General features: G+C 40.4%; 1 protein-coding gene across 6 annotated transcripts in view; it reads left to right on the forward strand.

Annotated features, from left to right (window-relative positions):
* Positions 1 to 25,660, forward strand: part of APP (amyloid beta precursor protein) — a 235,436-nt gene that overhangs the window by 186,263 nt on the left and 23,513 nt on the right. For all 6 annotated transcript variants that reach the window (XM_004588599.4, XM_004588600.4, XM_004588594.4 and 3 more), the window contains one exon: positions 948 to 1,047. In XM_004588599.4, the coding sequence (XP_004588656.1) occupies positions 948 to 1,047 (100 nt within the window). The remainder of the gene's footprint in view (positions 1 to 947; positions 1,048 to 25,660) is intronic.

Consider the following 25,660-nt stretch of genomic DNA (forward strand, 5'->3'; position numbering starts at 1 on the left):
GAGTAGGGTTCCCTTTTCCCCACAACCTCACCAACAAGTGTTGTTGGTGCTTTTATTCATGTGGGTCTGCAACTGATTCTTAAGAAACCATTGACGCTCGACAAATAAAATGAAGAAAAGGAGAGTTCTATGAACTAACTCCCACAAAATTGTCTAAACAGTGTCAGGCAATCGAAAACTCCATTGCTGCTACATTGTTTAAATTTCATGTGAAGCTGAATAAAGCCCTGAAATAGCATGTCAATCTATTCCAATAAAAATAAATGCATTTATTATAAAATATCCTGTCAAATTTAAATATGTTCTTACTTATTGGGAAATTTGCAGGTTTGAGTGCTATTTTAGAAGCCTCCTCTTAAGAGGTCAGAAATGGTAGGGTCTGTGTCTTTAATTGACTTTTTAACACATCTGAAATATCATCATAAGTTTAAGTTAAGTTTTAGAAGCTGGACTTTTGACAAAGCAATTAAGACAACACTTGAGCTGCCTGCATGCCATATCAGAGTGCCTACGTTCGTGTCCTGCATGTAGTCCACTTCCAGGTCCAGCTTCCTGCTAATATGTACCCTGAGAGGCAGTAATTGATGACTCAATTATTTCAGTCCCTGCCACCTACACGAGAGAACCAGATTTGAGTTCCCAGGACCTGGCTTCGGCCCAGCCGTGCCTCAGCTATTTTGGACATTTAGGGAATCAGCCAATGGGAATATCTCTATCTATATTTATTCTTCTCCCCCACCCTCCATCTCTGCCTTTCAAATAAAGTTTAGAGCCAACAACAAAGTTAGAGAACAAAAATAAGACTAAAAATAAGGATGCCCCTTCGGTAAAATTCTGGCAATGTCAGCTTTATTTTGGAAGTTTGTATCTGTCTACAGCGCTTGGTAAGGAAAAGTGCTGTTTTTGTCCCAGAGGCTGCTTGTCTGACACTGTCAACTTCACTGCAGGTTATGACCCACCTCCGTGTGATTTATGAGCGCATGAACCAGTCTCTCTCGCTGCTCTACAATGTACCTGCTGTGGCCGATGAAATTCAGGATGAAGTTGGTAAGTAAGCTTTGATGCTGTGCATTATATGAACACCCCACCCCACCCCACACCTACATCACCTGACATGTAACTGTGGGTTCTGATTTTGAGGTTACTGTTATATTCCCCACAATTCTGTGTGATAGGGAGAATGCTATTGATGTGAGTTGTTAAACTGCTCCCATTTTGACACTGTCCTGCTCACACAAGGCATGTGACAAATAATAGAGGGAGTTCTCTTGCCTCTATCACTCCTTTTGTCTCCGTGATAACACCTTCCGTAAATACAGTGCATTATCAAAGCCGGGAAATAGACGTTGCATACACATGGTCTCCTCTGTGCTCTGTTTTCCTACCTCCATGTTTAATATCTACTGTGCGCAAGTTGCCCCATCTCCGTTTTCCTTGGGGAGGAAGCAGAGTGTCTCTTGATTCTACACAAGCCTCCAGAATAGCCATGAGCGTTCGGTGTTATCTAGATACACAGCTTGCACTTCTAGAAATGCTTTCAGCATAAAGCAAATGTGTGTATACCATAGATTCGATGCCATCTACCAGCATACAAGCAATGCACACCTGGCATATTCGCTATAGAGAATGTTACCCAGTGCTAATGGAGTTGGAAATAATACAGGTTATCTTATGATGTTAGAACGCCCAGGATGTTATCCAAGAATGCACCTTGCAGTCATTTCTACTTTGATGTGCCTGAAACACTGCTCAAGAGAGCACTTGGCCCGTGTTTCACATTTTATGCCAGTGTTATTTGCTTTTTCTTGCTTTGCTGCAAATGTTTTTGTTATCATCAAGTATTTGGCTCATGTTGGGCAATGACTGTTTAGAGCTATGTATTAAAGGGTGGAATCAAGCATACTTCAGCAGTGAAAACTCCATGCTAAAAAAGATCTTTTGAGGAGTCTGTGGAGCTTTTAAGTTGCACAATAATTTAGGAATACAGATGCTATTAATTTTTCACTCAACTAAGTTTCTTTTAAACACTCTTAGCTACATTGGAAGGGTAAAAATTAGTAAGTAATTATCTATTTGTTTGTTTATTTAAAAACCAGAAAAACAGAGCTCCCAGGAACTGGTGCACTGTGAGATGCCTGCAATGGCTAGGGCTGGACCAGGCCACACCCAAGATATGGGCGCTTATGTCTCCCACATGGAGACTCAATTACTTGACTTCATTTTTGCTGCCTCCCACAGTGAACATTAGCAGGAAGTTGGAATTGGGAGTGGAGCCAGGATTCAAACTCAGGTGCTCTGAACTTTGATGGGATGTCAGCATTTCAATCACCGTTTAAATCCCCTAAATCAAATGCCCACCCGATTAAGGAACCTTTCAGTTACTTGCATTCAATTGGTATTGATGTTAGCTTATATTGGATTTTACTATTATGAATGACTAAAGGGTCAGTAACCCATATTCTACTCTCACTAAGGCATTATGGTTGACTCTTCTCATACTGAGTGAAAAATTAATAGCAGCTGTATTCCTAAACTTTTGTGTAACCTCAAAGTTATTAGAACTTTTTATTCAGCAGTATACTTGGAACACATTAGCCACTACTGAGTCACATGTCCACAGAACAAATGGTTTCTCAGATATCTTAACGTTGTAAAACGTCCAACGATAGGCATTTCACAGTAAACTTGGAATCTCGGTGACAGGAAAAATATTTAAATCATTGGAGTCATGAAGTTTTTTTTCTTCCTAAAAGATCATCTTCTTAAAGGTCTTTTGTTTGGAATATTTGCAGCTTCATTTCTAAGTGACTATGTTGTAGAGGAAGAGACATTTGTAATAATGAACTTCCATGCAGTAGAGCTGTGCACCATAACAGCTCTTTCCACCAAAGTTAAAAGAACATGCATGGGAAAGAATGGTGTTCTTGGGTGGAGTGAAGTTGTTCTTGTTTGTTTGTTTGTTTGTTTTTTAAGGAATATCTAAAAAGAACTCATTTTCAAGTAGGAGAATAGATTAAGCAAGCTTGGCTGTGCTGATTTTTTAAGCTGAGTTGTATCGTTGAAGTTCCTTTTATGATAGGTATACTTCTAACAGTTCAGAAAATGGATATTAAAATGCGTAAGTTTCAAAAAATAAGCAACAAAATGCTTAATTTTTTATTCCATTTATCCATGACATCTAGTATTCTCTGATTCTGTATGTATTTGAAATTGTCCACAATAGATTTACTGTGCATTTGTTTCTTTTCTAAGTAGCAGCTTAAAAGGTTTTTGTCCGGTTTGTTTTGTGCTCTGTTAGCTTCTGATTAAAAGGCTTGCTACTGGTCTGATTTGCATTTAATTGTCATTTCTGTTTGTAATCAGGCTGTAGACTTGGAGTCACTTCATTACAAATTGATTGGTAGGGTGCTGAAATGCAGAACCACTGCAAAAGGATAACATTTAAAAGTATCTTCAGATGCATATTTTCTGTATAAAAATGTGTGCTGGGTAATGCAGGCATTTGGATATGTTTAATATAGTTAAACATCTGAGTTTAACTAATGATAACACCTGCTTTCTGGATAAAGGCTTTCCACTAGTCAAAGGAACTGCCATAGTCTATTGAGATAAATTTCTCTGCTTCAGAACATCATGCTCCCAATATGAATTCTCAGTGATGAGGAAGAAAATGAGGAAGAAGGGAGCCATGCTAAAAAGGAGGAAAGTGGGTGAAGGTGTGACTTGGAGTCACATGTGTGAGCACTACTTGTGAGAGGAGCATAGGATTTACTATGCTGGTGGGTGCCAGCTGTGGCCCTTTTTTCTTGCTGAATCATCCATCAGTTTCTGCTGCTTGCCTGCCAGCAGCAGTATTTCCCACATCCTTGAGCCTCACATGTTCTTCCTCTTTGAAAGTCCCCAAGTTGCCTGCTAAAATATAAACAATGTGCATTTAATTCTTCCTTGCTGCTTCACACCCATCCATTTGAGTGACAGCCGTGTGGTGTCATGGTAACATCAACGGTGCAGTTTCCTTTAAATAAAAAGAAAGTTGACCCTGATACAGAACCACCTTGTATTGACGTGGTTTTAGGCTATGAGTAAGATCTAACATACATTCTGAATCTCATGCCCAGAGTTAAGTGCTCTGGCATTGTATTGCATCCACTTGAAGCCACAACATTCTCTAAAAGTGTAATTGATTAAGCCAATAAGTTTGATGTGGTTGGCAGTGATACCAAAATAAGGAATAAAGCAGAGTTCCGAAAAATGTTATTAATAACACTTTGAACCTGGCTCTGCTATTTGGTCCTCTGCCTAGCTCACCTTCTTTGACACTTGATTTAGTTATGATTGATTTGACTGTCCAAAATGGCTTTGTTAGTTGTTCTCTATAAGACTTACCCTAGTATTTTACATCAAATGATTTTTTTTAAATTCTGTTTGAATTATGTGCGGATCCCTAGGCACAGCAATATATTGCTCAATGTTTTCCTTTAAAATGACGTACTTGCAAGCAAGTTACTGTTAAGCTTTCTTCACAGAAAACCTCATGTTATTTACAGTGTGGAAGCTCCCCAAATCCCTTCCAAATAGTTGATTAGGATTTTTTTTAAGTGGGAGAGACAGAGTAAGAGAGATTGTCTAACTGGTTCATTCCCCAAATGCCCACCGCAGCCAGAGCTGATGGGCCTGGCCAAAACCGAGGGCTGGGGACGCAATCCATGTCTCCCACCTGGGAAATGGGAATCCAGCTGCTTGCGTTTGCCTGCCATCTCCTCAAGTGCACCCCAGCAACAGGCTGGAATCAGGATTGAGTTTGAATCCAGGCATTCTGATACGGAATCAGACCGCTTATGCACTGCACCAAACGCCCACCTTTAACAAGGACATTTTGCAGACAACCAAAAATCAGATCTTCAGTTTAATGAAAATAGGACTCCTCTTTGACGGCCACATTCATCGTAGTCCTTAAAAAAGCAAAGTCCTCTCATTCCTACTAATACTGCACTCAGCCTTCGCATTGGCACACGCTCATTTCTAAAAGATTTTCTTCTTTTATTTTTTTTAGCCCTTTTGTGCTCTTTCTCAAGTCTGTGCTAAAACAGTAGCATTCTTCTCCCTGCTGGCACCAAGGGTATCTATCAGCATGCTTCGCTGTACAGTCACCTCAAGGCTATAACACTGTAGCTCCTGTTCAGAGGTTGCTGTTTTACAGAATGCTGTAATGACCAGCTTATAAGGAAAATGGCCAGAGAAAGGGGAGAAATGAAGCATAATTGCTTTATAATGCTGTTTCTTCCCTAAGCATTTAAAATTAGTAATTAAAAAAACATGAGTTTTTATAAAACCAGATGCAGGAAGAATCTCTGACTAAACAAATTCATAGATAATGGGATTGGCACTGAAAGATGTGGCAAAGGATTAAGAAATGTTCCACCCTTTAGGGAAAATGCAGCAAGTTTATTTCCAAGACAGTTTTTTATTGTTTATTCCTAATACACCCATTAATTTTGGAATTGAGTCCAAAATAGACTAGATTAAAATAGAATATTCATGATATTGTCCAGTCCAACAAAGCAGAACATTGTCTACTGTAGAAAATGATTAGGATCCTTAATACAATTCTTAGCCAGGGAATGTCAAGGAGAAAACTATAATGAAAGTAAATATTGTACATGAGCTGTCAGCTGATTTTGCTTTCAGAAGAAATGACCTTTAAATGAATGTGAATTTTGTATTTTATAGCTGGCTTAAGTGCTTAGAAATCAAATCTTTTATTCATATCATGTACAGCCATGGGAGTATTCAAGTGTTTGTATTATAATAGTTTCAGAGCCAGTATCATTAACTGAATCACAAGGATGACCTATGCTTGATACCTGATCGTCAAGTTCATCTTTGACACCTTCTGAATGAAGTAATTGCCCTTCCAAAACAGAAATACTCATTTTATGATTGAAAAAAATGAAAATTGCCAAATGAATGAAATATTTTAATCTTCAGAATGGTAAAAGATGGCATCCAATTTTCCAACAATCATTGGTTGAAATGCCTCTTAATAATAAGACAAGTGAATGGTAGGGCATTTGTACCACATATTCCTATCTGAAAATTATCTAAGTGTTAAATTCACCTGTACTGGTTAGTAGAAAGCATTATATCCATTTAGCTCTCTATAACTTTTTTTTGGATATGACATTATATAAACTTTTTCTTGATTAGGCATTTATATATGTAATCTATAAATGTAGTCAAAAAATTTTTCATTCAGATAATCTGTGGAAATAATCGATACAGACCTTGAAAAGTTGGCATGCAATACAGCATCAGTTTTCTGAATTTTACATTTTTTACTTCTGATAAGCAGATATTTTTCTTTATGTGTTTCTTCTTTGTAAGTTTAAAGGAACCTCAGTGCACTTTCTAGGAATATGAGTGTCTAAATGTTTGCTTTAAAACAAAAACCCTGCTATTTTGGTAGACAAATTATTGGCATGTGCCACACAGTGCAGTATATTGGTCTTGATTACCGGCAGTCATTCAGTAGAATAGTAGATACGGACAAATATAGATAATGTTTTATATACACTGTTTTCTTCATCAAGTAGCAATGATTTACTGCGGATTGCGTGTTCAGTTCAAATAGATAAATAAATGAGGTCTGTTCAAATCATCTGTCCGTAGTTTTGAGCAATCCATTCAAAACCTTCTTCATATGTTCTGGATACTGTACTCTTTTAAATGCATGATTGATGTATTTTGCATTTCCTATCAGCTGCCTTTTTACTTTATGAGGATATCCTTTTGAAATACACATCTTAGAAATTTTGATGAAATGAAATATCAACTTTCCCTTTTGTTGCTTTGGGATTAGATTCTAGAAACAATCAAGATCACAAATTATTCTGTTTTCTTCTCAGAGTTACATAGTTTTAGCTGTTACAGTTAGATCACTGATTTATTTGAGCTGAGTTTTATTTATGGTGTTAGGGAAGAGTCTGGCTTCCTTCTTTGAAAGTGAATCCCCAATGTACTGCTGGTACATGAAAAACCTCATACTACTTGTTGAAAACAGATTCTTCCCATTGAATAATTTATCAACCTTTCCAAATTCAGTTTTCCATGGGTGTTTGAGTTTATTCCTTAACTTGCATTCCTATTCCGTTAATCTGCATGTCCTTTTTGCGGTACTACACTGTTTTGATTATTATAGCTCTACAATAAGTTTTGAAATCAGCATATGTAAGTCTTCTACTTTTGTTCTTCCTATTCAACATCACTTTGTTCAGAATCTTGCATTCCCAGATAAATTGTTCAAGTTTATTGTCCCTGTTTCAACTCCTCCATCCACCAAGAAAAGGGGGGAGGGGAGTTGCACTGCAATCTGAATTCATTTGGAATTTTTTGGTAACTAATGGCATCTAAGCAGTGCAGTAACTTGCTAGAGCAGACTTCCACTATGAGATGACCCTACATCCATGAAGGTTAATGCTGAAAAGCCGCAGAAGACTTGATTTAGCATGCTGGCATCATTTAGTTCAGAAGATTTTAGAGGATTTCTTGGCAAACTTTTCCTTGAGCCTGATAACCAAGATACATTACTAGCTTTGGGGTCTTTATCCAAGGCTCTTTTTGTGTTTTTGTGTGGGCACCTGGACCAGATGGATGAAGCCTGGGGCAGGGTCTCCCTTGCCAAGCTCGGCTGATTCCTGTGATGACCCAAAGTGGCTATGACATTTTTGTAACTCATCAGAGCTTATGCGTGACCCTGTAATTTGAAATAAAACTAAAAAAGAGATTGTAACTAAAAGTATTGGAGAGTGAAGTCAGACTTCAGTGGTGGCTATAGGGTGATTCCCTGGCGTGAAATTCTGAACAGATGTGTCCCGTTTTTTTTTTTTTTTTTTTTTTTTTTTTGTAGAATCTTGAGAACAACCGATGAATTTAGATGGGAACAAGGGTGGATTTTTCTGCCTTTCACAAGCAGCTGCCTTCAAGGTTCATTTTTTTTTTTTCAAAAAGGGGAAAAAAATCAATCATGTTTGCCACCCTGAATATGGAAATGAATCTAAATTGAGATTAATTTTAAAATATGTTTCTACAAAGACTAAGTGGAAATGGGATCTATTTGTTTGCATATGAAACAGTGGAACAAATTTTAATTTGCCTCTTGTTCAGCTCGAAAGTGATTTTTGCAAACTAATTTCTGAGTGAGCTGTGTGAACTATTCTATAATCTACACTATGGGCTACTTTGAAAGTAAATCAAAGTGAGGTGTAATATTTTATCAAACATAGTAGATCGGTGTATACCCATGCCAGATAATGAGCCATGTTAAAAGGGAGTATTGATTTGATATGTATGAAAACACTATCCATAAAGCTTCTTTTGGACTTGGAGCATAAAACAGGTAGTCAAAGGGTCAAGGCCAGGCTGTTAATTTCCACTCCTGTTGACTGACACAGTGGATTTGAAATAGGCCATTTCATGTATTTACCATTTTGTGCTTATTCTTCATTTACTTGTGCTCATAGAAGTGTGACTTAAATCATACATCGCTGAAAACACAATCAATAAATACCGGTATCTTGGCTTTTGGATTAAAGAGCATCCCAGGAAAACAAGCATCTAGGTGTGGATCTATGCATTCTACTTGTTTGATAGCTTTGAGCTTGAGAAAATTGCTGGGTAAGCCAGTGGAAAAGGTTAGAGGGCAGCTGCAGGTTCAGGCCTCTCAGCAACAATAGCCTGAGCCAGCTGGGCTTTGAAAGCAGTTCATTGCTTCTCTTTGCAGCACTGTAGCAGTGAAGTGAAGCTCTGAGCGCACAGCAGCTTCCTTTTAAAGCTTTGCCAAGTTATAAAAAAAAAAAAAAACAGTCCCAGGAATAAGCATGGTACCTGTGAGAACTGCATCCTGTTTTTGTTGAGGAAAACAAATCAAGTGGAGAGTTGTTGCTTGAAATTCTAACTTACTTGCTCTTTTAAAAACCTTCGTTTATTTTATTGATGAATATTGAATACTAAAGTTAGCCTGGCCATGTGCAAGGATGGCATGTAAACTAGCTAAGTTTTCTGCTCCTGTTGATTCTACTTCCAAGAGGTATCCAGAACTGTAACAGGAATTTGTGTTTAACAGTTATGAAGTTTCAGTTTGAGAAGATGAAATAGTCCCTTTGGGAGAAACGGTGGTAGGAGTGATGTTTGTACAACCATATGAATGTATTTACTGTTGTGCAACATTTTTTTAAGTACTTGTATAATTTAAAAGGTTGTATTAATATATGTTACCATAATAAAATGTGCATGTGTACATATTCAGTATGAATAGCAAGGAGATATTAGAATTATCAGAAATGTAAGATCCTAAATGGATATTTAATGCCAAACATGTTCTAGATTTTGTGATTGGTGCCAGGTAGATCAGAGATTTAGAGCAGTCTTTTTTATTCAAATAACTTCAGCTAGTAGCATCTTTCGTTTTAGTACGTTACAGGTGGAAGACATGTTCTTTAGTATTTGTAATTCAGAATACAATTCTTTCCAAGCTCAAAGACTGAGCACCCTTAAATACCCAAGTTGGTGGTAAGGAGTTTCAAAAGGACATCAGTGTCAGTCTGTGCATTTATAAGATTTTCATGTTCTACAGTACTTTCTAATTGCTTAGACATCAGATGCCAGACACATGAAACATGACAGCCATACCTGCTTCCATGCCTTGATTATTGTTAGATTTTCCTTTGCAGAATAAGCAAAGTATCTTTGAAAGATAAGGTTATAATCCTTGGCCAGGTCTTCGCCATTTGCGAGGGATGAAACGTGAAGTGTTTACCTCTGTCACTGTGAGTGGGTGGAGCCTGCTGGCAGATGGAATGTTAGTGGCCTGTGACACCCAGCTGTTAAACCACACGCACTAGCCTGGAATCCCTCAGGCCAGAGGAGAAAATCTTTTCATGGTTGTTAGGCACAGTTCAATCATTGCCACTCAAACATATCCCTACAAAGAGTTTTTAAAAATATTTTAGTGAAAGCTGTTGTTTATGTATTTTTCTGAGTTGATATTATTACTTTATAACTACCTTTTGATCACAGATTTCACTCCTCAAAGTAGCCTCGCACAAACCAAGTGGGCAGTGTTCTCCTTGATTCTCCTTCATTAGTTGACTTCCCAGGAAGCAGATCTTGTAACCACAGCCCTGGGTTGTTTACTTCAGCTATCCCATCTGTCTATAATACTCACCCCCACTAGGTCTGTTGAGATCCTGTTTACATCGCAAAACTCCAACTTTCATGCCACCTCCCCCTTTAAAGCTTTGGTTAACACATAGACTGCACCCTCCAGTCACGCAATTAATATGTTCCATGAAGCTAGCATGGCTGTGATGGGTACATGTTAACAGTTGCCACTGACTAATTGTAAGTTCTTTGAAAATATGAACCACAATCCCTATGCATTGTTATCTCCTGAAATACATACCAGCTATAAGCTGAGTATTAGAAATACCTGTACCCAAAAAGCATTTCCAGTCACTGTTCCCCAAAATGTGGTCTGTTCTCCAGAAGCTTCAGCAGCCCCAGCAAGTTGTTGGAGATGCACATTCTTAAGCTCCCACCCCAAGCTTCTTGAATCAGTAGTGCAGGAGATGAGGCTTGGCATCTATGTTGGAACAAACTGTCCAGTTCGCCCTCATGTCTGATAAACTTTGAGATTCACTGATTTAAAGATGAATCAATCAGTTTGTGTCAAGTCAGGAAATAGGTCAGGATTAAGCCCACCTCCATTACACAGCAGAATCCCTGGAGCCAGTGTCCTACCAAGCTTCCTCACTCCAGCTTCCTGCTGTTGCAGACTGTATGAGGCAAGAGTGATGGCTGAAGTACTTGGGTGCCCGCCACCCAACGGGGAACTCTACCTTGAGTTCCCAGGCCCAGAAAACATGGTCCAATCCACAATATTATGGGTATTTGGTGGCTGGAGGAGCACATGGGAGGCAGTAAATGAAAAAGTACTTTCTGTCACCATAAATAAAGAGGCAAAAAAGATAATTGCTTAATTAGCCTGTTTTGATTAACATGACATCTAGCTGCAAGTCAAATATTGCCTGAAGATATGAGCGAGGTTTTGCTTTGCACATCTCTTTGATGTGAAAGGAAAAGCTGGCTTCCTTCCCACATTCAGAATGGACTTGCATCCGCATGCTGCTGCCAGCAGCTCTTCAAGGCAGGATGAAAGTGGAATTGAGCCCTCTCAGTTTTCAGATGGAGGTGTAATCATAGGAATTGGAATGCTAGCTGTTAAAAGTCTAGGCAGATTCCAAAACCAGAGAGAAAGTTGTGATCTGAAATCCTCTGGGCTGGCGCCATCAGCCCAGCAATATCCAACCTGTGCTTCATCAGGCCCTTGCCCTGTGTCCTCAGTCCTGCTGTATCATCCAGGCTCACATTGTGCTTGGAGAAGTCACCTGTTAGACTCACTACAGATCAAAAAGATATTTTAAGAAGACATGAGAGGAAAATGAAAAACTGCACCAAGAATTGTCGATTGCAAATGGCAAACAGCAAAAACTTGTGTAAGTTTGTCGGAGAACCTAGCGGTAACTCAAAATTGTGTGATTTCAGGAAATTGATGGAAAATTGGCAGGTAAGACGTGCTGAGTCACAGTGTGGACACCAGTCCTAAAAGGCAACAGTGATAAACAGTAGCAGACTTCAAAAGTTCATGTAAAAATTGAGTTAAAAGGTGACTATTTTGGTGCACAACAAATTTTTTATGCAGTTTTTCAAAACATAAACTGTTGTGAAGTGCTTGTGTATGTTTAATGAATCATGCAGGAGACCAAGCCGGACTCCTTTACTGCTTACAGTGTCTGCTGTGGTGACTTGGGCTCTTTGCACTTGATCAGATTTCATGTTTGGAAATATCCCAAATAGGGCCATTGCTCTGGAGCTTTCCCTTTCCTTGGGCTGAAGGAAACTAGCAGAGGAAAACATCTGAAAAAAAAATTTTTTTTTGCAAACATCCATAAACAGAGAGAACTCCCCAAAGGTAGGTATAATCTCAAATCCTGAACTGAACACCTGGAAGAAATCATCATCTCCTTGCCATTTCCATGAAAGGAGCAATATAACAGAGTGTTTGCACATCCCAGGCAAGCCACTGGTCACCACTGTTTCCAGGGACCGCCTTTTCAAAACAAAAAGAAAGAAAATAGACTCCTTCCAAAACCTATTCCAAGCTTGACTCTTGTCTAAGTGTGACTCAGTGCACGCACTAGTCTACCATAGCCTGAATGGTTAAACCACAGTGTGTTCCAATTTCTCCAGCATGAAGGAACCAGCAGGTGTGTTGGCTCTAGAGACGCCATCTCCTTGACCTGTCCTTGCTGGCCTTTGTCTTAAAAAAATAAAATCAGTGAGCAAACTATTGTTTTTAATTTCCCTATTGCTTCTATTATACTGTCCTGATGTATCAAGAAGTAGACTAGGTACTTACAATAATTTCATCTGTTTCTAGCTCAGGGTCTCATCCCACAACTTAAACAGCCTCACTTTGTGGGGAGATCCTTTGAGGAGAAACTAGCACTGTTATTAAATAATCAAGTAAGGAAGCAAGAGACTATGTCTCAAGTCTATCCTTCTTATTGAAGTTTAGAGATGATCTCCTCTACCCTGTCTTTCTCTTAAATACACACTTTCCCTATTGGATTGCCTCCTGAAAAGCCCCATCTTCAATGCAGTTCCATTGAGGGCTATGATTTGAATATAGAAGAATGTACTGGGATACAGTGCAGCTGCAACAGCTAGCTCAATCATATTGTCAGATAAGCCCAGTGTACTTTGCTTCTTTATCCTTAAAAAAAAAAAGCCAACAAAGGCCATGAAAGACATTTTTCCTGCTTCTGTACAGCTAAGACTTCTAAACCAGTTGCTATGATTTGAATGTCTCCTCCAAACGTAGGTTGAAATTTAATTGCAGTTGTGACCATAAATGAGGTGGGGACCTTTGAGAGGTGATTGGGTCATGTGGTTCCTGCCCTCATACATGGTCTAATGCTGTTCTCATAAAAGCCTGATACCAACTCGATTTGTTACAATGTGCCATGATGGTCTACACCAGATACTATACCACACCCTTGCACTTCCCAGCTAAATAAATCCCACTTCTTCATAAATTACAGTGTCTAAGTAACCTGTTGGGGCACAACTGGGCTAAGAAACAGCTTCTGCTTTGACTACCTTCTGCCTTTGTGAAATTCACATCCAAGACCTTCTAGGTATTTTTAGAGCATACACTTGACCTACAGAGGTTTGTGGATTTGTTTATTTTGTTTTGTTTTAACTGATGCGCCCACATTATTTGTATCTGAGTGACTTAAGCCAGGCATGCAACAAATTAAAGTCTGAGACCTGACCAGAGGATACAGCAGCATGTAACATGGCCAAGTTCATAACTATCATCATGAGCCATGTCTTTTCATGTCTGGAGCCATAGAGTCACAAATAACCTACATGCTGCCGCTCAACACTCATCCCATTAAAAATGTAATTCTGGCCACCCAGATTCATCCAAGAGTAAAAGAAAAAACTTCTGTTAGACTAGTGGAAAAGTTTAGCATTAAGGCCCAGTTTGTCAAATGCTTAAATTGAGATTGATGTGCTAAGTGGCGTGGACTACTACTCCAGCTGCTCCGGCTTCACTAAATTTAGTTGCTGACCCCCAGGCATCTCAGCTGACTCCATTCTGACACTGGTGCTGTTCTCATCACCTTGCAGTGAGTAAAGCCTGAAACCCTCCAGGCATTTGCCACGCATGTTACTGCCAAGGACAGCTCAGTGTCTGGCTTTTAGAGAGGAAATGACATCACCTCTCAGTTTACAAGGCCCTTCCACTGGCATACTGAGTTTAAGGGTTGATGGTGACATCCGATTTCCCATGGTCTTACCAGGACAAGACATGCAGCCATCATTGGACAAGAAAAGCAGGTGGAATGTGCCCTGCGGAAGAAAACAGAGCTAAATCGAAGCAGAGTTTAGTCTCCACCAGAATCTTTCCTGTGGTTGGCAGGGAGAACATCATGGGATAGGTGAGCAGGTCCTAGTGTTGCTTATTCTCTGTGATGTGCCTAATCCCAGCCTTCACCATGGGCTCCTGAGGAACATTTTACTGCAGTGTGCTTACTTTAGCCAGAAATGGCTGTCTCACCAGCAAATAGTCAACATTCACCAACACGGGCAGTAGGACAACCAGAAATAATTGCAAACTGGGTGGCCTTAGCTAGCAGCAGGATATGCTCCGGATGCTGGAAGTCCTGGGGCAGTGTGCTGGCAAGGCCACCTTCACTCTGGGCTCTAAGGGGTGATCAGTGCTGTTCTGCCTTTCTTCTCGTGCTTCTGACAATGTTTGGCTGATGCTGTGGCTTATAGGTATGCCAGTAGAATCTGTGCTTCCGTTTTCAAGTGGTATCAGTCTCTAGTGTGTGTCTGCTTCGTCTTAACTTGTTTACACCTGAAAGGACCCTCTTTCCAAATAAGATTGAATATTTTTAATGGAAAGGTAGATTTAGAGAAGGAGAAACAGAAAGATCTTGTATCCATTGGTTCACTACCCAAATGGCCACAAAGGCCAGAGCTATGCTGATCCAGGAGGAGCCAGGAGCTTCTTCTTGGTCTCCCAGGTGTGCAGAATCTCAAGGACCTGGGCCATCCTCCTCTGCTTTCCTAAGCTCTAAACAGGAAGCTGGACCAGAAGTGGAGCAGCCGTAACACAAACCAGCACCAATATGGGATGCTGGCGCTTAAAATTAGATTAGCCTATTGAGCCACACGTTTGGCCTCTCCAAATAAGATTATATCCAGGATTCAGACTTAAGGGACAGACTGAGGGACAGTCAACCCACAATAACAGCATTATCTTTTCTTTCCTTTTTATCTCTTTCTAGTAACAACAGTAATATGTATTTGCGGGATTCATTGTGATGTTTCCTTGTGCACTTAATTTTTTTTTAAATTTTTTTTTAATCTTTTGCCATATTTACTTCATTTGTAGATATTCTATGCCTACACGATACTTTTTTTCACATATTTTAAGATCTCCTTGTTTTATGCTGATTCATTCCCCAAAAAGCCACAACCATCAGGGTTTGCCCAGGCTTTGGATAGTCTGAAGTTGGGAGGCAGGGACCCAAACACCGTTCCCATCTTCTGCCTCTTTTCCCATGCCATTAGCAGGGAGCAGGGTTGGAAGTGGATCAACTGGCATACTGTGGGTGGCAGCTTCACTAATTATGCCACAGTGCTGGCCACCACCAATTTTTCTTGAAAACAGAGATTATATCACATAAAGTGAGGAAAGGGGTATATTATCAGGTAGATGGTATAATTTACACAATATTTATAGGTGTGTACTAAAGAGTATAACAGCCACAGTTTTTATTTCTACGTATTCATTAGATAATACAAAATCTAATATCTATCTTTGTATACCGGGTTTATTTCACTTAGCATAAGGCTGAAATACTCTCAAATTCTTTCTCAAACACTATCAAATTTAAATCAATGAATCATGTGTCTTGAATTTATGACTTCTTTGTTTTTAAAAAAAAAAATAATTTCCATATATAATTGGGACCAAATTATAAGAAGGTTTTAAATGCTCTGCATTTGCTTGAGGCTGATTAATGAGTAAATTTGTAAACCATGACTGTTTTAATTAGCCAGGGTTAATTAAGTTTACCACACTTGGAAGATGAAAAGATCTGTATACCTGCATGGTAATGTGATTCATTTTTTAATCTTCTGTACCTTGAAGTTTCTCCCAGTAAGGATTGCTTCTATCATACTCTAGCTAAAAAGAGCACTTAGCTCTGCATTTGTACTTTGAGATGCATTGTTTTAAACACGATCTTGCTTTAATACTGTGTTTTTAAAGAAAGAGAGTTACATGTTCTTATGTGACTGTGTAAGAAGAATTGAATTGAGATTCAAGTAATTTATCCTAGGTTGAGGCTAAATCTGGCTTTTCTTTTGTTTGCATTTTAAGCTGTACGTTTTCACAGCAGGGTAGAAATAAAGCAACGTTAACTACACTGAGATGAGACTGACATTTTAAAATACCTTTCGTTTTAATTATTTAAAGGTAGAGTTACAGATGGGAAAAGACCAAGAGAGAAGAGGAGAAAGAGAGATCTTCAGCCACTGGTTCACTCCCCAGGGGGCTGCAGTGGCCAGAGCTGAGCATGCTGAAGCCAGGAGCCTGGGACTCCATCAGGATTTCCCATCTCTAGGTGCAGAGGCCCAGACATTTGAGCTGTCCTCATTGTGTTAATGGGAACCTGGTTCAGAAGTAGAGCTGAGAGTCAAACTGACGCTCATTTTGGATGCTAATCTCTTAATACACCATGCCATAATGCTGTGCTCTTCAAGTATTATGTAAAACTTAACCTTATGTAAATCGTCAACTTGGATGACAGTTTTCACTGAGGCCAGTGAACATTAGGATTAGAAATAGTTTGGAGAGGTAGGCTAGTAAATGTTCTATCAGCCCTCCCTGCCCTAAGGGAACAGGTTGGTTCCAGAAGCCCTGTGTATACCACATCCACAAGTGCTCAGATCTTTTATAAAATGACATATTATTTGCATGTAGTCCACACACATCTCCAATATACTTTATCTCATAGGTTACTGACAGTCCCTAGTACAATGTAAATAGTTATTGTAGTGTATTGTTTAGGAAATAATAAGAAGTCCATGCATGTTCATTATAGGGCCAGTTGGTTTTGTTTATTCTGTTTTGTTTTTTAAATTCTACTTATTTGAAAAGCTGAGTGATACAGAGAGGGAGAGATAGATCTTCCATCCGGTGGATAATTCACCCAAATGGCTTTAACAGACAAAACTACACCAAACCAAGAGTAGGAACCTGGAATTCCCTCTGGGTCATGCCCATGAGCAGAAATGGTTCCAAGTACTTGGGCCACCCTTCATGGCTCTCGCAGGCTCATCAGCAAGATGATGAACCAGAAGCAGAGTAGGCAGGACTCAAACTGGTGCTCTGGTATGGGATGCCACATCACAGGTGGCAGCTTAACTTGTACCAAAACCTCAGCCCTGTGCAATTTGTTTTCTAGTATTTTTTCATTTGTGGTAGTTAAAATGCTTAGATGCAGGTGCGACACCTGCAGGGGGGCAACCGTGCAACCCCACACAGCAAAAGAGGTTATCCAGTCTAAGGGAGGGAGTGGCCAGCTGGCTTTTCTGATTCCATCCATTGTGGATGCTTTGCTGCAGTCCAGGCTCTGTCCATGCATTGCCAAGCTGCCAGTTCCCATTGCTAGTCTTGTGTACTAATCATACGCTCATCCATTCTCCCTAGTACTTTCTGCATACATCTTCATTATCCAAGTATGGATGTTAAAAGTCTTCCTTGCTCTCATGTGCTCACCAGCTTTGCTGATAAACTCACGATGTTTTTTTTTTCAAATTAAGGAGACTTATATATTGGCCTATGAGAATCATAACATGAATAGGATCCGCCTTCAGAGATCACTTCTATGTCATTAAGATTGTTTTTTGTCTGTGCTGTAGATGCCTTCCAAACCAGGCAGGACCATGATGCCCCGATGTAGCTGGACATGAGGTTGAGACATTGGCACAAGTTCCACAAGGAAGTGTGGAAAGGAGCCCTTTAGTCCTCTTTTAGAAGTCAAGGAGTCTGACTTTTCCGTTGATTTCTGGCTGATGCTACTGATTGATCTACACGATCTAAGCAGTTTGATCTGTGCTGTTTGAAAGCCAAAAGGAGAATTTCTCTTAACTGACAAAGAGTTTGTTCCTTTTTTTTAATTTTTTTTTCAGTGTAAGCCAGGCAAGTGATATTTCAGGAAAGTATTGCTTACAGTAAGGGAGGGCTGTCTTCACAAGTGATGTTGGGTCTTGTTTGTGCTGCCTCCAGGGGCAGTTTGTGATTGTGATTCGGCAAAACACACTCCATTTAAGAATCTAACCAGAAAACTACTCAACAAAAGTAAACCCACATTGAAACATGAAGTTGAATTTTAACTCAGATTTTCAAGACTGATGATGCGGTTAAAAAAAGAGCACTGACTTATCTTCTCAGGGTCAAGGCTAAAAACTGAATTCATAACACAGCAGTTTTGTGATAATATGGCTATAAATGCTTCCCTAACTTGGAAAATGTAGTTTTGTCGTACACAGTTGTTTGGTTCTTGGCCACTGATGTATCCTGACCAATGCATAATACTATGGGTGAGAAAAGAGATTTGAGCTAAGGCCACAAAACCAATCTAGTCTTTAACTGTTTAAATAGCTCACAATCAAAAAGTTTTTTTCCGAGGTTGACTCTGAGTGGATGGAACCGGAAAGTGATTCATGTAACTGTCATGTTCAGACCATCCTGAGAAAGGAGAAGTCTGAACACGGGCCAGAGAGTTAATAGGGAAAACTGCTTTGGAGAGTGCAGTGTCAAAATGGATGTGAGCAGTTGGGCCTCACTTGTTGGAGCAAGCCTGGCTTGCACAACTTGGAATCGCCTGGCTTTTCCATACCATCCCACCATCCAAAAGCTGTGTGACCCAGGACTACAGCTCTAACCTCTTCCACTGTGGTCTCTTATGAGAGAAAGAGGTGCTGGTGAATTTGTCTGTTTCCAAATCTATTCACAAATATCACGTTATGAAAATCAGAGTGCTTGTGCTGATAGATGGGGCTATGCTTCTACAGTATTTGTTACTACCCAAAGTTACATAGCTACGTTCTCTATAGAATGGAGATTTTCATGCAGTAGTGAGAAGGTTATACTAGAAATTGGGGTACTTGGATGTGAATGTCAGTTCTGCCAGTTACTTGCTTAAAATACATTTTTTCGAGTAGATACTGGTTCATTCCAATGCCAATGGGGCCTGAAGTCCCACTCCCAAAATTGTTTCGGATGGTGGCTGAGATAAGAAAAGGACACAGAAAATGGAAAATCTTTGAGTGTAGTTTGTCTCGTGTTTTCAAAGGATCCTAGCATGACATAGTTGTATGCATCTATGGCTATGGCATTACAGACAACTGTAGCATATACACAAAGCAAAACATTCCTGCAGTAATCAAGCCACATGGGTTGTCCCCAAACCCAGCACATCAAATAGCTTCTGCTCCACTGAACTTCAGGCAAGTCTATGCTCAGAAGAAAATGTATCTCTCAGTGGCCAAGGGAGCTGCTGTTTCCTGGCAAGAGCCTAGCCATGAACTGTGGCTCCCTGCCGGCCACCTCCCTTGCCCACGTGGGCCCAACCCTTGCTCTCCGGACTTTAAAAGCAGATTCTCTTCCTCAGAATCCCCATCACCCTGACCTGTTTTCTGAACACTTCATCTTCTTGCTGTCATGGCTTCCTGCCACCCAGATGGATGGTCTGATTGGGAATCTGTGACATTTTCCCTTTCCAGCAGCTGTCTGGTTCAGATTGAGCCTAAGTGATAGCTTCGTTGCAGAGTGTGAGAGCACATCAGACACAGGAGTAGGATGTTAGGAGTCTTACTGTCCAAGCTTGGCGACAGCAGCTCCCACAGGAGCCACTGTGCCATGTGGTGGAAGTCAGAGGTTTATAAGCTCTCATCCTCCAATCAGTTTGACAGCCATGCAGGACTAAGTTTCCATGCATTCAGTTAACTAAGTGGCAGGAAGCAGAAAGGGAGCTTCGGGATCCCCAAGTTTCCCTGTAGTTAATTAATCTAACGTAGCACAGTGGCAGACAGGAGGGGCCCATGCCTGCAGCCTCTGGGGCCATTTCTATACTGTCAGTTAACTTGAGTGGCAGGAAGCAGGAGGGGCAGGGCACAAACGAGAAACCTCCTTCCACAGCTGGTTTAGCTTTCAATTAACTTGAATGGTGCCAGAGGAGGCAGGAAGGGTGGGAAGGGGAACCTATATTTCTGTGCTGTCTGGGCTGTCAAATGAGTGCTAGCTGTTAACCCACTGCATTCCACTATAGCTTTAGGACAACAGAGTACATAAGGTTCTAGGAATCTGAGTGCAAGTGTTTTGAGTAAGTTTTCTTAGCTGTTCCCCACCCCTCACACCTTACTTTGGTTTTGTCTTTTGTCCTGAAGCCTGGTTGGTCCTTTATTAAGTCATGACTGCAGTCATCTCTTGGTGGTATCTCTGCAGCCTCAGGGCTGTATCCATGTGCAAAGAGTTATGTGGCCACTGCCACTTCACCTGGTAACCTGCAGATTCTCATTCTTACCAGTTCCATGGCACAGGTGGTTCTGCATTCCTAATAAGTCCCCAGAGGACACAATGTAGTACAGATAAAGGATTCAACGTGGAGGAGCTGCAGATGTACCCAAACAACCCCCATAGGTTTATGAGTACAGAACACAAGCCTTGTGGGGCCTGCAAGGCCATGGAGATGATAAATACAATAAACAGCATAGTAGCTTTATGCTGAGCCAAGAATCAGACATGCACAGACTGTGATTGGAAAATAAAATCTGATCCTAGTCCTGGTGTGGGCGGAATGGCTAGAAGTGCTGGCAGCTGATTCGTAGTGGAATTACTGTCAGAAAAATTACATCCCTCTTACAAATACTTGAGTGCAGCTGTGCTAGTGCAGGGATTGAGTGTCCTCTGTGGTGCACTGAGTAGCATGTAAGGCTGTCGCCCTCCACCTTCCTGGCAAATGAGTAAGCTCAGTGGCTGTTTAAAAGATCAGAACTGGCCATATGGAAATCCTCTGTGATGCAGCCTGAGAAAGTATTTTTAGGAGAGCACGGTGATATATTTTCCTGCCAGAAGCCCAAATAAGAAAAAGATAGAGGAAAAAATGTCAGTGGAGGTTAATTCCTAAAGAAAATCTAGCATCTCCCTGGTCTCCAAAGCAGACCCTAACAGCCTGGTCTTGGAAAAGACAGGCCAAGTCCTTATAGAAACAAATGCCCTCCATGGGTAATCTTTTACTCACAACTTGTAAGAAAAATATTTCCTCATTTATTTTTAGAAACAGAGAAAAAGTGAGAGACAGGGACAGAGTTGGATTGAGACCTATGTCCATTGGTTCACTCCCAAATGCATCCAGTTGCTGGGACTGGGCCAGGCCAAAACCAGGAGCCAAGAACTCTGTCCAAGTCTCCCATGTGTGTTGCCAGGTCCCAATTCATTGAGCTGACACCTGCTTCCCCACTTGGGTGTGCATTAGCAGGGAATTGAAATCAGGAAAGCAGCCAGGATTCCAACCCAGGCACTCCAATGGGAATGTCAATCCAAGGTTTACCCAATTAGCCAAAGGCCCATTTCTTCACGAATGTTTAAGATTTGGGAAAGATTGTTCAGTGATTAGAACTGATTTAAAATTGTAAACTACTTTCTTGAAATGTAAAATGTGGCTGTTGAATTTTGAGCAAGCTGGTCAATGAATTAACATAGAAATGATCTGCAATTATCTAGTATTCGTGTTTCCCCTTAACCAGTGCCTTTATAAGTCCATTTTTCTGTAAATGAATGATCATGGTGTCTGGTGGCTTCTGCAGAAATGAAAGACACAGAATCTAAAGAAAACTTTTGTACACGGATTTCAAAAAATTTTTGCACCTAAACTAATTTCTCCTTTTTTAGAGATTTTTTGTTTGAAAAACAGAGTTCCAAAGTGTGAGGGGGAGGGAATTAGTGATCTTCCATCTGCTGGCTTAAGCCCCAAATGGCCACAACAGCTAAGGCTGGATCAGGCCAAACCTGAAGCCTGGAATTCCATCTGGGTCTCCCAGGGGAGAGGTAGGGACCCAACCACCTGGATCACTAAGCGCCTCTTTAATGTAAGTGAGCCTAAATACATATGCAAATCATTTTATAAGAGTAAGGTATTGGGCCTCATTGTATGGTTAGAACAAAACACATTGTTACAGCTTAAACGGTAAGTTAAACATGATCATCGTTAAACTGTTACATATTGTCACTTCTAACTGCAAGGTTCAGGTACCCCTATGTTGTGAAGAATATATTTGACAAGAGCGGTAACTGCTGGTATTTCCCACAATAACAACTAGCTTTTAAGTAGGAAAAAAAAAGTCTTGGAGGAAGATGAATGAATTGTCTCTTAGTTTAACACAGCATTTGGCAAATATGGATGCTTGGGAGCTTTGAAAATCCCCAAAATGGGCCATCAAAGCATTGTAATAAAATATTCAATTAATTTAGGAAAAAAAGGACAATCCATCAGGGCCACCAACATAGTACAAATGTGGTTTCTGTCACAAAACCATGGCAATAAGAGATAAAGTCCCTCTTGGAATGAACAATTAATCCAATTTGGCCTTGGATATTTTGTCATAAGTTCAATTGCCCAGCACCAACATGTTAATCGTTGCTGAAATCCAGAGACTTTAATAATGTCACAAAGTTCCTTGGCTGCCTCAGCTATTTTGTGATCACACAGTTGAATTCCGCCCTAATTGGAATCCATTGTATCTGCTCTCTGTCACTCTTCCCCTTATCTTCGTTGTTCCAAATGACACAACTGTGGTGCTTGTAGATTTCCTTAAGGACGTGTACATTTTTTTTGGAGAAAAAAAAAGGAAAAAGGACTAAGTAAATACTTTTCACTCTACTTAAAAAGTAGCTTTTGTTGACTCTCATTCTTTCACTTAAGGTTTTCTGAAAATAAATATAATAAAACAAGGAAGTTAATCACCATGGGACACACCATTGTTCTGGGCATTTAGGGGAAGTGCCCTGCTAACTGTACAAAAGGGAGATTTATGTCAACTCAAATGTTCCAGATCTTCTATGGGATTCAAATGTAAGATTTCCCACTTTGATATCCTACTGTGCCGCCTTGGCTTGAAGGGCTGAGGTGGGATCAAGACCATAAAAATGCTGAGAAATACCTATTTGAGAGACAAAAGCAGTAAGTATTCCATAGGGCTACTGGTAATTATGTCTAAATGCAGCACCATCAGAAGGGAAAGCTTTGCTAATGACATTGGACCATAGTTAGGCTTATCATGAAGAATTTCCACAATTACTCTGTAATTGAATCATTATCCAGTGATGAGATATAAGAAACTATGGGAAGCTGAAATAAATAGGAGAAAATTACAAGGAGATGTGCAATGGACTCCGTGCCATAAAAATAATTGTGTCCTGTGTTTGTTAAGAGTCATAACAGAGGAAATATTTGAGCTGGGCTTTAAAGAGTTCTTAGGATTTAGGTAAGGACAGATTAGCTTCCAGGGAACAGGGACAGAAAATAAGAATGGCAGTGTTGGAAATGCAACTTTAGAGATAACCTTAGAGATAACCTTTAGAGACAACCTCTACAGTTCAGCCCCAGAGAAGCAAGATGTGGACCACAAGGAACCATGGACCACATGGATGGACATAAAGATTGGGCCCACATCCCGAAGGGCTCCTGGATCTGACAGAGGGGATTCATTCAGTAGAAAATGAGGGCTCACAGAAATGAGGAAGAGCCATTCATCAGTGCTAGGAAATGGTTTAGGGAATAGAGAAGAGTAAAAATTAACAGGAAGAAAAATGTCTATCAGTTCATGGTCCTGTGAAAGAACACCTGAGATTGGGTAACTTCTAGACACCAGACAGTGACTTCTCGCAGTTCTGTAGGCTGGCAATTCAAGACCAAGGCACCTGCATGGTTGAGGTTTGGTGAGGGGCCCAGTTTCTCTGCTTCCAAAATGGCACCCTGTCATTGCATCCTACAGAGGAAACAACTGCTGTGTCCTCCCACTGCCCCAAGGCGGAGCAGAACAAAAAGCAAGCTAAGATGACCCCCCCCACGGCCTTTCCTAAGGCCCTCGTCTACTCCCACACTACAGCCCTCCAGCCTTACTCATTTCCCAGCAGGCCCCATCTCCTTCCACTACAAATTTGAGAAATTAAGTGGGTTCTTGTTTTAATTCATTTATTTATTTTATGATACAGTTACATGGGCTCAAGGATTTCCCCTCCCCCCTACTGCCTTCCTCTGGTTTATGACAATAGTATTGTCCTTCAAACACAGTCATAAGTCCATCATTCTGCTGTTTAGGTGTATACTGACATTGTAGGTATAGACAATGACAGAAAGTCTAGCATTCTGTTGTCAAGATAAATTTAACAGTTTCTTTAGGAGTCTGTGTTTGATTCGAGAGTGGAAATGCATGCTGTAATGTGTCTTCACTTCAGTTGGATTGTAGGAGACTTCAGACCACAGCAAGCAGTGGGGACACCATTACCATTCAGGCAGAAGTGACTGGGGTGGGAGGATGGGGTGGTGTGTGCCAAGTAATGAGTGAGAAGGAAGAGACAGTTCAGAAACAGAATTCATGAGGGGCTGTTGGCCATGAAGCCTGGGGTGTGAGAAATGAGGTCACTGATGATTCTGTGCCTGGGAGAACAATTCTGTGCAATGAGATAGAGAAAAGCAGGAGGGAGGGCCACAGGTGCAGAGCACAGTTCTACACCTACTGACTGCATGGGTCAGGCGGGTCTCACCCACTGTAATACAGAGTGGGAGGCAGGAGTGAAAGCTGAGAAAATCAGTTTCACATTTTTCAGTGGTAGGAGATCTTTGGAGTTTTTATGGTAGATGGCGCTTTAAAAGTAGAGAGTTGTAGGAAGAGATATGTGGGGACTTCAAAAAGCTTGTGGAAAATGGAACCTAGAAGGTTAGTGACCAGGGTGCACAAAAATTTTGGAAGACACTTTTTTCTTTCATAATACTCATTTTCCATGAACTCTTTGAACACCCCTCAGAAGCATGGCTTATAACTTTTCTGCACCAAAGTAGACTTATCTTTTTTAATCACCCTTTCCCATGAACTTCTGGAAGTACTCTCATACAAGAAGAAAATGCTAGAGACCAAGAGATGAGGGGAAAAGGCAGAAACAGCATTGTTCAGAGAAGCCGTGGGGAACAGTCTCTGGATTTCTGTGAGACAGAGGGGACCTAACGGGGGCGGGTAGGTAAGTGCCGCCGAGACCCTAGGGACAGTGTACCCCTGCACTTGTGCAGGAGAAGGTTCTAAGATGAATATGTGAACACAGTTACAGTAAGTGCTTCACAGGCCAGGCATAAGATTCATAGGAAAGAAATACCCATTGAATCTGTTAGGTTAGACACTGGCTAAATTATGAGCCATTAGCTGTGGCTCTGTAAGACATGGAAAAATTGGAGGTAATCTAAGGAGGACTTTAATCTGTAAGGAAAAGCTCATTGCCAGCATCCAGCAATGAATTTCAGAATGTGCCACCGTGAATAGGTATAAATTGTAACTCGTGTTAGACTTCAAAAGGACTAATTTCCTAAAGAGTCTATCACTTAAAATCATTTCTTGCGAAAGAACTGACTCTGTGAAAGGATATTATTCATGTACTTTAGGGCTATCCCATCAAAATCATTTCCATGGGTATATCTGAAGGGAAATTCAATTTTTCAGACACGTTATTTCTTGTCACCTTAAAAAGAGACTGTGAAAGATAACAGTAAAATGCTACAAGTCAAATGGCAATCCTGATTTAGTTTTCTTCATTTTGTCCTGCAAGAATATTAACCAGTGATTGATTTCACATATACAATAAACTCTTGGCCCAGGTGTTATCAAAAAATTAGATATTCTGATTGATAAAATATTATTAGCACACTTGCTACCTCTGGGTCTCTGATTTAAAATAAATAGTGTA

Source organism: Ochotona princeps, chromosome 3 (genome assembly GCF_030435755.1).
Source record: "Ochotona princeps isolate mOchPri1 chromosome 3, mOchPri1.hap1, whole genome shotgun sequence".
Lineage (NCBI taxonomy): Eukaryota > Metazoa > Chordata > Mammalia > Lagomorpha > Ochotonidae > Ochotona > Ochotona princeps.